The sequence below is a fragment of the Lactuca saligna genome, chromosome 8 (genome assembly GCF_052625555.1).
Source record: "Lactuca saligna cultivar CGN05327 chromosome 8, ASM5262555v1, whole genome shotgun sequence".
Taxonomy (NCBI): domain Eukaryota; kingdom Viridiplantae; phylum Streptophyta; class Magnoliopsida; order Asterales; family Asteraceae; genus Lactuca; species Lactuca saligna.
In genome coordinates, this window is record NC_136424.1 from 58,365,232 (window position 1) to 58,378,581 (window position 13,350).

General features: G+C 35.1%; 1 protein-coding gene across 1 annotated transcript; it reads right to left on the reverse strand.

The window, feature by feature from the left end:
* Positions 1-10,082: 10,082 nt before the first annotated feature.
* LOC145013276 (isoflavone reductase homolog) lies at positions 10,083-12,953 on the reverse strand. The gene is made up of 4 exons (XM_078972082.1): positions 12,551-12,953; positions 12,217-12,457; positions 11,836-12,039; positions 10,083-10,427 (listed from the first exon to the last, which is right to left on the reverse strand). The coding sequence occupies exons 1-4, from the start codon at positions 12,878-12,880 to the stop codon at positions 10,264-10,266; spliced, it is 939 nt and encodes a 312-aa protein (XP_078828208.1). The 5' UTR covers positions 12,881-12,953; the 3' UTR covers positions 10,083-10,263.
* Between the last annotated feature and the right edge of the window lie 397 nt (positions 12,954-13,350).

Sequence of the window (13,350 nt, forward strand, 5' to 3'; positions counted from 1 at the left end):
ATGGTTGTGATGTGGCAACAAGTCTAAAAACTTACCAACACTACCACAATGAAATACCATAGGGGTATTTTGGCATTATTAAAAATTACATCTGCAAGAACTAAATAGATCTTTATCAATAGGTCAATAGTTGCTTAGTGGATACATTAAAATTTTATGTATCCAGGACGTCATAGACTTAGAATCTGTGGATCTTTGCTCTACTTCCTGTTCTCGTTGGATTGGGGATTTAGAGTTAGGGTCGCTTATTCGAAGGTCTATCCTGTCCCGAATACATATAATTAGTATGCACTAAACAATTTGTTGAAGTACCTGATAAAGATCATCGTATAATTAGCAAATTAGTACGTTTGCTTAATCATTTCTTATATCCCCATTTCTCGCGAAGATATCATGGCTGGATTCCACCCACACGACGACCCGTACTACCCTAACCACGACAATACCAAATGGCTCGGAGAGGAGCCAGAGAATGATTACCCAACCCCTGTAGATGGTCACCAAGCTGAAGGCTATGCTGATGGTTTTGACTCCGACCCTGAAGTGGAGAACTTAACCCCGATGACTCTTGTTCCGAATCCCAACCCTTGACCGGCTTTCAAGGCCCGATGCCTCCTTGGGTAGAGTGCTTGGAAACCTGAAGCAAAGAACAAGACCAACATATGTCGTTTAATAGAGAACGAAGCTTCTACAACATAAACGAAGGAAACTCAGCAGATAAATTTTTTCCAATCCTAGTCTATAGAGTTGCCCAAAACGAGATTCAGGGTAGAACAACTCTCCATAGTATCGCAGAGGTTGATGCAAATAACGAGAATACATACGATCCGCACCAATCGCCTTGAGCACACTCGTGAAAAATCTAAGAGAGACCACAAAACCCACTAACTCGTGAAGTTCATTCATATGGACTTCCTTTATGAACTATATATAAGGAATTCTTAAATCGAAGAAAAATGCAGGAAAAATCAAATTCTATAACAACTGACTTGTCCTTACTAGTAGGAACTTACCATCTGATCAGTTTTCCTTTTTGCAAACTCATGACAGAACGATGCCACCAAGGAAAAGACCCAGACCTTCGGGCAGCACAGCGCCACCACCTCCAACGCCACCTCCCCAGTTTGATCCTGAAATGTTCCAAGCTGCAGTGACAGCAGCCGTGGTAGCTGCAATGTCACAAATTGGCACAAATAGCAATGGTGGTGCTGGATCTGGAGCCACAAACCCTAACCACGGGGATAGTGCAGGACGCACAAGGGAATGCACTTACAAGGACTTCACAAATGGCAAACCCGATTCCTTTGATGGAAGAGGGGGTGTCCTCGCACTAATTCAATGGTTCGAAAGGACCGAAGCAATCTTTGAGATTTGTGCTTGCCCCGAAGCGAGCAAAGTCAAGTACGCGACATTCACCTTCATCGGAAGAGCTCTCACTTGGTGGAACGGCAAAGTTAAGTCGCTTACGCTTGCAGTGGCTAACTCGTTAAGTTGGGAGGACTTAAAGAAGATGATGTTGAAGGAATATTGCCCAAGAGGTGAAGTGCAAAAGCTGGAGCAAGAACTATGGAATCTCCGAATGGCAGGCTCCGACCTTACAACTTACACCAACCGATTTTGTGATCTAGCACTCCTTTGTCCCGCTATGGTCACCCCAGAAGACAAAAAAGTTGGAGCGTTACCTCTGGGGATTGTCCCCCGAAATTCAAGATAGCGTGCTCGCCTCAAGACCAACTACCTTCGACAGCGCCAAGGAGTTAGCACAACAACTCATTGACCATCATGCCCACCATGACACTATGACAACCACCCTTACCCAAGCAAGAGGAGGGAACAACGAAAGAAAGTTTTGGGACAGCAAGAAGGACCAATCAACCCAAGGCCTCGCTAGGAAGCAACAGATCCTTGCTGTTCATGCTGCCACAACCCTCACCACACCAACTCCCATGAAACCATACGCTGGAACACTTCCAAAATGCAACAAGTGTAACTTCCATCACACTGGGGCATGCCGAAAGATGCATTGCAAAAACTGCGACAGAGAGGGGCACCCTGCTCGTTTCTGTAAGGCACCAGCACGACCCATCAACCAGGTACCCGACTCTGGAGCAAGCCCAACCTGTTACGAGTGTGGAGAAACGGGACACTTTAAAAGGGAATGCCCAAGAACAAGAGATGCTGGTGGTGGCGGGAGGGTGTTTGCAATCACCGAGGGAGAAACCACTCCGGAACTGCCCGCAAATATCAGTACGTGTTTCTAACATCGACATTTAAATCCCGAATTTCTTTATATGATAAATCTAGCATCGATTAAAGCATGCATAGTAGTAATCATGTGACATCGGGCGAGTTATTCCTCGCCATAATCAAATTCTGGTACTACGAAAAGTCATCCCCATCTTTCCTCTAAATTCCTGGATCCCCATTCGAAGTGCAAATTTCGGGACGAAATTCCCTTTAACGGGGGGATGATGTGACAACCGTCATATTCGGGTCAATTTGTGACAATCGTCAATCTTGAGTCAAGTCAGGTCATCAAGTCAAGCCGGTCAACTCTATTAAACCTTGTGTATTAGGTCGATGAATCGATAAAGCAAGAACATATGAGTTTTTGATTCGCAATTGGATTGATGATTGAGGGATGATTCATGAAGAAAAACGCGAAGTCAAGGACTATGAAATTGTTGGTTGCAAGAATTTAAAAACTCGATTGTGGAGTTGTTGATGCTCATTTTGCGAAAGTAAAACAATCGAGTGTTCGCATCTATGAATCAATTTGAAGTCAATTGGGTTAATATTCGCATATGGGTTCAACATATGAAAATTTTGATTTCGCAAGTTTAGAGTTCAAGAACTAAACTGTGTTCGCATCTGGAATGAAAATTTTTGTGAATCGCATTTGATTAATTAGGTTAAAATGCGAAGGGATGCGAAGGGTGTAAGAATGAAAATGCGAAGGTGATTAATGCGAAGGGATGCGAAGGGTGTAAGAATGAAAATGCGAAGGTGATTAATGCGAAGGGATGCGAAGGGTGTAAGAATGAAAATGCGAAGGTGGTTAATGCGAAGAGATGCGAAGGGTGTAAGAATGAAGATGCGAAGTATTTCACAGTAGAATGCGAATTGGGGAAGAAAACAGAAGATTTCAAATATTGTCCCTGGAGTTTCGCATTTTTGGAAATAAATACTCAACTTCGCAAATGGGGGTCATAAAATGATGAAATTGCAGAATTTTTAAAGAGATGCACACACATAGACAACCACGCATATATTTAGAAAATTAAACTAAAAATGGGATATAGACTAATTATAAGACATTGTTCTTGACTTTTGAGTCCAAAGACGTATGATCCGAACTTTAATTGTGAAATCGTCCTTGATTGAGTCAATTTCCTTTATAGGAGTAATATATTCCATTGTGCCTTGCAAGTTAAAAAAAAATCAAAGTCACAAGCAACCACCCCACACCCACTCTATGACCAGCCATACCTCCCCACCTTACCTATGTCACTTCAATGTTCCCTTACACTCAAATTTCACTCACTCCCACGTTTTTGAGCTGGAACAATCAACCACACTCCTCATTTTCTCTCATTTCTCTCATTCCACTAAGTAACAAACATCACTTTTTTCTCTCAAACTCTTCTACACAAATTTTCGAGATCCAAGGCTGGATTCAAGTGTTCTTCCACACTTAATTCTCGAAAACCTTCAAGGCATCTCCAAGTATTCTTGAATTAAACACTTCCATTCTTCAACAATCATCTACTGAAATCACTCAAGGTGAGTTCATACCCCTACATTTTCATGTTTTCTCAAGTTTTCAGGGGGAGAATACAAGTTAAAACACTAAGAACATAACTAGATTTTTCTAACAGCCTTCATCAGAAAAGTTCAACTCCATTCACGGACTGTTTTGGGCATCTTACACATTTTTGTTTTCAAAACTGTACAAGGTGCAGATAGTTCAAGTTTTTAGCTTTAAAATGGCTACTTGCACATCTCCATACGATTTTTCTACAATTTATGGCGATTTTTACAAAACTGCCTATCATTTCAAACAACAATCCGGACCAGTCTGTGATCTTGGACTTTTTCACCCAAGTTAGAGGTCATTATAAATTGAGATAAAATTTATGAGCAAACTAGACACATTTTGTGAACTCTCAGAATTTACGGATCTAGTTTTCGACTTCGTATGATTTTTCTATGATTTTTCCAAAACAGGGCAGAATTGCTAAATTTTACCAACAACATGTAAATATCATAACACTTTGTATTATGTTGAGCAAAGTGTATAATCATAAGTTTTAATGTTTGAATGTGTTTCCTAGTTAGTTTATCATTATGAACTGAAACTAAGACATTCATATTAAATATTATCCATTCATTTTGGAACACGTATTATTTAACTATAAAAAGTATAGTTTGAATATATTTATAACACTAATACATTTCCATAAAAGGGTTCATACATATTATACACATTTTAGATAAACTATAATAGGTATAGTTTATGATACATCACTCTACGCACTCGTACCAGAAGTGTACATTCATATAAGAAAGATTTCTATTCGCACACATTTCACGTAAGTTAATCTATGGTTTGATAAATTCACAACACTAATACATTTCCATAAAAGGATTCATACATATTACATACATTTTAGATAAACTATAATAGGTATAGTTTATGATACATCACTCAACGCACTCGTACAAAAAGGGTACATTCATACAAGAAAGATTTATATTCACACACATTTCAAGTAAACTTGTTAACCTATGGTGAGACTCTCTCTCTTTCTCCCCGTACGTCCGAGTGCGGGATATAATTCATGGTAGTTATAATCAGAATCTCCTTGAGGGAGAACGTGATACTTGTATATAGATCTATATTGGGTTTGACACCCCACACCTCGCTGCTAGCTACAGTGGGACCTGCAGGTCTACGGGTGACAAATGTCATTTCATTTTTCGCGACACTGAGAACGTCGTGGCAGGTTCACATAGTCATAGTATGATTATAACGGCTCACATAGGGAACAATCCATAAGTTTACGGGATTTTATTTTTAAAACCTAAATGAGTTTTATGTCGATTTAAAATCACCTTTTATCTCTATGGGTACAAATACAAAGTACCGGGTCTCTATACAAAAAGGGGTACAAATACAAAGTGCCGGGTCTCTATACAAAGCTATTATGATATTAAAACTACACTTCCTCTAAAATTGTTAGACTTCAACTATAGTCGCTGAGCGTATATGTTGAGTCATATAAGAATTTAGTCTTGATTGGCCTAGAATTGGTGGTGCCCGCCTCATCTCCTGTTCCTCGTTGGGTTGTGGACCTAGGGCAGACCCACTATATTCAACGTTTTATCTAAGTTAAGCCTTATATAACTTTATATGTTGGACGATTATAGAGGAACTCTACGGATTACTCTAGGGTTCATTACAGCATCATGTAGGATTATTTCTATTCATACTTAACTAAGAAAATATTGGATTTTCTGGAAATCAAACTAAATCGATTTTACAAGGAAAAACGGTTTCTACTTCAAACAAAACTCTTATGAACTCACCAACCTTTGTGTTGACACTCTTTTAAAACTACTTGTATTCTCAGGAAATCAGTGAAACAGGAAAACTTCATCGCTTTGAGGATGGGACGCTAAACCGTCAACAAATTATTTTGTCATCATAATGTAATTGCTTTTGAAACATGTAAACATATACTTTGGTGTAACTTTTGCAATTATATATATGGTGGTTGTTTTTACTTTGAGCACTATTATACACGTTGTTGTGATACTATACATGAAGTCCTCCACCCCCAGACGTTTCCGCCATCCTTGGTTTGGGGGTGTGACAGGGACTAAGTTGATGTGTTCAATTGTAGTCTGTTATCAGTCGTCATGAATCGGAAGTCGAGAAATAGTATAGAGAGAATGATTGAAATTCATGTCTTTTGTCTATACGATATCTTGAGAATGGAGGAATATATAATCCCTTATCTAGAAGGACACGCTATCTAATAAGATCAGAGTTGACAACGGCTTTTGAAAGCTACGATTGCTGATCAGGTTCTGAAGTCATACGGAAAATAGTTATTAGACTTATCCAAGTGGGAGACTGTTGGATTAGTGTCTAAGTCCATAACTGTTTTGGTATGTACTTAACCCGATTATGAGCATGGTCCTTTTGGGTTGCCTTCACCATAGCAATATATAGGATGATTTAAGGAGAGAAAGGTTTAAATATGATTTATTATTATATTATGAGAATAATATATTAAAGGAGAAATCATATTGTTTAATTAATATTGGTCAAGAATTAATTAAGAATTAATTTTGTGGTTAAAAGAGATTAATTAAACTTAGGGGACTGAAGTTGTAATTATAAGATAATTATAATTGGGCTATGGATCACCTAATAATATATAGGTTGAACGAATTCTATGGGAAGCCCATTAGAAATCGTCCAAGGGATATGTTTAAGGAGTCCATGGGCTGCTTAGGGCCTAAGCAGTCAGATTAGGGTTTCCTAGTTGTAAACCCCAATAGCCTACATGTAGAAAAGGGACCCTTAAGCCCCAAAAACGTGAACAACACTTCCATTAGGGTCTCCAGCCGTTTTTGGTGCCTCCTTTTCTTCTCCTCTTCATCCAAGTTGCATATGGTGTTTGTGACTCCATTAGAGGTACTACACTTGTGGTACTTGCTTTCAAGAGCTAAGGAAATTCAAGGAACTAGTTGTTATTGCTATATAACAACAAAAGGTATGTATTCTAGCTTTATATATGAATTTCGAAAATTATAGTAGCATGCCAGGTTTCTTTTTGTGTTCATAAAGCTGTATAACTAATAGTGAAAACATAGATCCAATACTAGGGTTGCATGCACACACAGGATTGTTTGTATTAAACCCAACATGAACGGCAATAAAATTGATTATTTTTTGCGTTTTCCGAATTGAAGCACAAAATTTATACCACATGTTAAGGGGGAGTTTTGACATGAAAAATTCTAAATAAAGCACGTTCTTTTTCCTTGGAGTTTTATAATCAAATTTCGATTATAAAAAGGGGGAGAAGTTTTATATGGAAATTCGAACTTGAATTTTTCATATTACGCAGATTTGAAGACCGAAGTGATCTTGGAGTTTTGAAGCTACGAGATGATCCAATTGGATGTTCGGAAGTGATGTGTTCGAAATGGGTTTGGATTTATTGAAGATTTTTGGGGTGTGTTTTTATGCGCAACTTTGGGGTGATTATTTGGAGTTTGGAATACTCTTGATCATTCGTTGCTGCTCGGATTGTATGGTCTCACATCCTAGAGCCCAAATTGAAGAGTCATGGAAGAATTGAAGATTGAAGTTCGTTTCGACATGTGTCACCTTTGAGGCTCGAACCGCGTAGTGCTTGATTTTGGAAGATTTGAAGTGGGTCATTCATTCCTAACTTTGGGGGAGAGAATGTTGGGGTTGCAAAGTTATTCATTCATGACTTTGTAAATGTTTGACTTTTGTAAAACCCACTTGCATGTGGTGCTTTAGCCTTTAGAACCATTTGTTAGTTAGAGTGTGAGAGAGACATGTAAACACCTCTATAAATAGTGGGTTCATACCACTTGTAGAGGTGTGCTTGAGAGATGTAGAAGTGAGTGTGTAAGTGTGTGTTAATTATGTAGTCTAGATGTGTAACACCATATACATTCAATATATCTCTTAAACACCCAAATTACCATGTTCAATTGTGCAAGCTTTAATTCCGCATGTCAAACCATGTTCTTTTGTCACTACAGGTTGAGCGGTTCTTGGTTCAACTAGTTGAACTAAATGGTTTGGTATGGTTTTCAAAACCATGGTTATTGATGATGGATTGAATGATATTGTATTTGAGGTCAATATTTTGTATCGAATGATGTATATGAGACTCTGGTATTCAATCACTTAAAAATCAGGTTAGTACTAAATGACAATCTTCCTAAAACAAATATTCGGTCACTGAAAAAACATATTAAATACTAAATGAGATAGTATCAAAGATTTATATTTAGTCCCTGAGTGATAGCATGGGGCCTAGAAGGAAAGATATTGGAGACTGAAAATTATAGTATCAACGGCTAATATTTAGACTTTGAAAGATATTATCAGGGACTGATACAACATAAAATAAAGATTTCAATGAAACATAATGGAGACTGAATGATATATTATAAATGAATGATATTTAGTCCTTAAAAGATAGTATCAGGGACTGATATGACATCAAATCGGGGATTTGAGGAAAACAAAATAGACATTGAATGAGATATTATCATAGACTATTTTTTTTGTCTCTGATACTTTGATGTATTTAGAACTTATTTTTAGTCCTATATACTCAAAAAAATTGACTATATAAGACTAGGGCTCAAGGACTAGCTGGGGACTAGGAAAATCAGTCCCCGATTCTCATCAAAGACTGATTATGTCAGTCTCTGATACCCCTTTTTCTTGTAGTGTGTCAAATGAGAGATCACACAAATTTTGTGATAAGAGTGTACACTTAAAAAAAGCTCCAAGCGAGCCCATCGATTTTCTTTCTCTATACTATAGAGATGTTTCATTGTATGTATTTTCCATTAAGGATTTTGATTGACCTTCCCTACTTACTCACCTGAAGGAGTTGTTATGGGTTGTAGTTTATGGTTCAGATAACAATCGGATGAAAAAATCTATGGATAGTGACAAGATCAACTCAGACCATGTTGACCGATCTTGTCAGGTTTTGTGACTCCGACCAATCTTTTTATTTTTATTATAGTTCATCCCAAGTTCAAGCTTGGTGATTTGATAGTTTCATTTTATTTACTTCTTTTTATAGTTTATTTTAGCATATTTCTTTCATACTTTAGTTAATCGTCATGTATATTTTCCTTTTTGTCATTTCTATCTATAACGGGTACTTCTAGTTTTTGAGCTTTATTGCAGGTATTTAGAGAAATGGAGCAGAGCGTGGATGGATATTCAAAAGACAAACGGAGTTTGAATAGATGATCTGGATTGTCGGGGCTTATCAAAGAGATTTGGATTGAAGATTAATGTCATTGGAGCTTACTTTTAAGACTATATGGAAGACACTTGGGCTTGGTGGATTAGAAGATGGAATCACAAGGGCTAATGAATTAATGCATCTTTGGATGATTTTTGGGTTATGAAACTCTTGGGCTTTTATCTACTTTTTTGATATGGTATTGCATTTGAGGTTCTAAGATCAGTCAAAAAAGTCAAAGCTAGAAGACGAAGAAGACCAAATAGGAAATGGAGACAATCAGCACACCTCACGAGGTTGCCTGAGAATAGACATTGCAACTCACACGGCTACGTGGCTCCTGCAGGGGCAGTTTTAGATTTTTCATATTTAGTTACTATTTGAGGGTAGTTTGCCTGGGAATTTTGGGGCATTCTTATATCAGATTTTTAGGACTTTTATATGTACTTTTGGAGCTCTAGAAGGTAGGAAGAACTTGAAGAACATATCATATTTTCATCTAGATTCTTTGGTGAATGTTTGGTATTTTAAAACTCTTATCATTTTTTTTAAACTTTGCCATGTTAGGCTAAGTTAATCTTGGTTGACTTTGGCTGAACTCCTTGAATGTTTGGATGATGTTGAAGAACTCTATGAACATGTTCTTGAATCTTTATGAAAGTGTTTTCCATTTTAACATCTTCTTTCTACTTATATGTCTTTATTCATGAATTTAGATGTATACGTAGTGGTTAGTTGACTAATTTCTTAATTAAGTAATGAATCTTCAAATTAGCAAGCAACAAATTATTTGTGTGTTAGTTTCACTTCACACAATCATAAAAATATTTTCTCCAACATGGTAGAGAAATCATTTGACTCCCCTTGGACTTGGTGACTTTTGGTTATTAATGCTAGTTAACTTTCACTAATTACATGTTTAATGGAAATTGTGACTTTAACTAATGACATATGTTATGAGCTTCTCTAGCTATTTTAATAACTAAGCGAAGTCTAGGTAATCTCAAACTTCTTGGATTCCTATAGCCAAATTAGAGATTTATGACAAGTATGCACCTTGGATTCTAGTGATTTATTAACCAAATGTTTAAGTGATACAACATAATTCATTTATAATTAAAATACATCGGAATATTTATAGAAAGACTTAACTAACAACATGCGAGATATATGAATTTATTGTCATAGACACGCATATACTAAGCTCTTTTGGCATCAATTATAGATATCGTTGTAGATATTCATCCATACGAGTGTATCTCACTTCTGAATAAAGATTAGAAGCTTCTTCTCCATGTTCTCCGATTTCAAAGTTCATCAAACAACCATCATAGAAAATTTGATATATACGTTCAAATCCTGCTTTATAAGCATGGTCCAAATCTACAAAATATATTTCAACACAAAAAAACATCATTTTTTGTTGAGTTTTAAATTTTTTAAAATATATATATATACCCATAACAAAATATACCCAAACAATATTATAGTTGTTGAAAAATAAGATAATAGTTCCTGGCATAAACTAAACCACGAAATAAACAGATTTGGATCTAGAAAATATATTAACACAAATTAATAAATGAATGTCTCATATATAATATGTTCATGTTAAACTAAGAGCACACTGGATTTTGTTATATATATATATATATATATATATATATATATATATATATATATATATATATATATATATATATATATATATATATATATATTATAAAGTTTGATAGAGAAAAAAAATGTTGCGAATGACAGAATCAATCAATCTCAGCCATATATTTATTTTGTTACAAAAACCCTCCTCGTATTGGCGGAAATGGGGAATGAATACATGTGTGTTTTTCAAAGGTGTAATACGTTAATACACATGTGTTTTTCAAAGTTGTAATACGTTTTTCTAACTATGTTAATCATTACCTTAATATATGCAAATAACTTTTTTTTTTGTTTTTTTACTTTTAATAAGCTATTTTTATCAAACACCGATTTTTAATATATCAAAATTCATAATTTTTTATTTTATCTATAAATAGACATTCATATTAATATAATTTCAATATTATATATATATATATATATATATATATATATATATATATATATATATATATATATATATATATATATATATATATATATAGTTTCAGCTTCCGTTATTTGTTATTGAATAACGAATATATCCTGTAATAAAATCTGATTCACTTTTATTCACTTATGAGTAACGGGAACTGAAACTATAAAAAAAAAAACTTTTATTTTATTTTAAAATTATATCAATATGAATGTCTGTTTATAATGAATAAAAAATTATGAATTTTGATGCAGTTAAAATCGTTTTTCAATAAAAATAGTTCCTTAAAAATTATTTAAAAAAAAAAACTATTTTTTTATATATATGTTAAAGTAATGATTTAACATTTTTTAAGAAAATATGTTTCTTTTTCTTCCGGTAAAACCAAGTGTTTTGCGTCATCCCATACGCTAGTTATTAATTATTATGTGTTTAGAGTGTTTTTGTTTTTAAAGATGGTTGATTTGGCATCCCATTTAACCGGTTAACCCACTTGACTTGAAATCTAACTTGACCAACTCAATGTGGTAAGATGTATGAGTTTAGGACTAGTCATAGTTAATCAAGTTTTGTTTGAGTTGGAATGTGAAGTTTAATTGTATCGAATATATATGATTTATTTTAGAAAATATATTCCATTAAACCCTAAAAAAATGATAAATTTATATGAAAAAATAAAATATTAATTTCTATATTTAGCGGATGTATACTAACCTTTCATGGAAGCAAGGAAATCTTGAGCGGAAATGTGTACTTTTTGCAGTGTTTTGTCGGTGAGTTTCTCCCATTTCTCAACCAACTGGTTGTGCGTAAGGATGTTTTCATGTGGTCGAAGATACAACGTCTTGTTCAACGTACGAGGATCGTCTACACTCTTAACCGTGTACGTTGCAACATCATCTTCATCCATAAAAACAACTGCATTTTAAACAAGTTAATCAAAACACAAATAACAAAAACCATATATATATATATATATATATATATATATATATATATATATATATATATATATATATATATATATATATATATATATATATATATATCTCCTTACAATATACAAATCGACATAAATCATAATTCATATCACACCTTTTTGATTTCCATCACCATAGATAGACACTCGGTTCTTTGGTGGGACAAGGGTGTTTGTTTGGGAGAGGTTGCCAACAAAGTAACCCCCCAAACAATTTGCAGAAATATATGTATATGGTATTTTAGCATCTTCTATGGCTTTTCGTACTATCATCTTGTCTTCAAACGTCTCCTTTCCATATTCAACCCTATGCTCCATTCGTGAAGGGTCCATTCCAAACTCCGATGGCAAAAACCGCTGTTTCAATATCATATATTTATCAAACTATATATACATGACTTTAAAAGTCAAGAGAATGAAGTGATGATTAGATAAATATTCTGCACAAACCTTGATGTTCCCAGCTTCATTAATGGCGTCAACAAGCTTAAGCTGAAGAAGAATGTTATGTGAACGGAATTGCACTCCTGACATGGTGCATATCACGACATCAACTTCTTTAACGGCGTTCACGAGAGACTGATGATCGGAGAATGAACCTTCAACTAATTGAGCTCCTTGTTGCTTAAATGATAACAACGTCTGAAGCTTTTCAACTTCGTAACCTATTTCTCGACGCATAAGGACAAAAGTCGGGTGACCTTGAGCCAAACTAGCCTTCACAATCCTCTTACCGATGTACCCTGTGCCACCCACGACCAGAATCTTACTCTTCGACATTTTCAAGGTTTTTAGTTTTGGAGAGGTTAATGAAATGTCGTTGGTTTACTTTTTGTGATGTTAAAGAGACGATATCGCACATTTATAGAGAGAGAAGATAAGCTAAAGCTAGGATGGTGTATGCTGATGTCATCGTACTCACGTGCATCGAAATGGTTATTTGGAGTAATAATGATAATTAAAAATAATATAATAGAAAAGGAGTTTTGAGAATTAAAAAGTATTTAAGATCCTCCTTTCTGATCAGCCTGATTCTTGGATTTGGAAAGGAGATGAGTCCAAAACCGTTCTCTTTGTAATCTTTGAGAATGATTATGACGAAGGCTGAAATAGAGGTTGGTTATATTAAAATTTTATGGGTTAGTTGTGTTCCTGATCAAAATCAATTGTTTTTCATGGAGACTTTTTCGGATAAGTGACTTGTTGCTTACAATCTTACTAAAAAAAAGGTGTGAACTTGAACTTGGAAT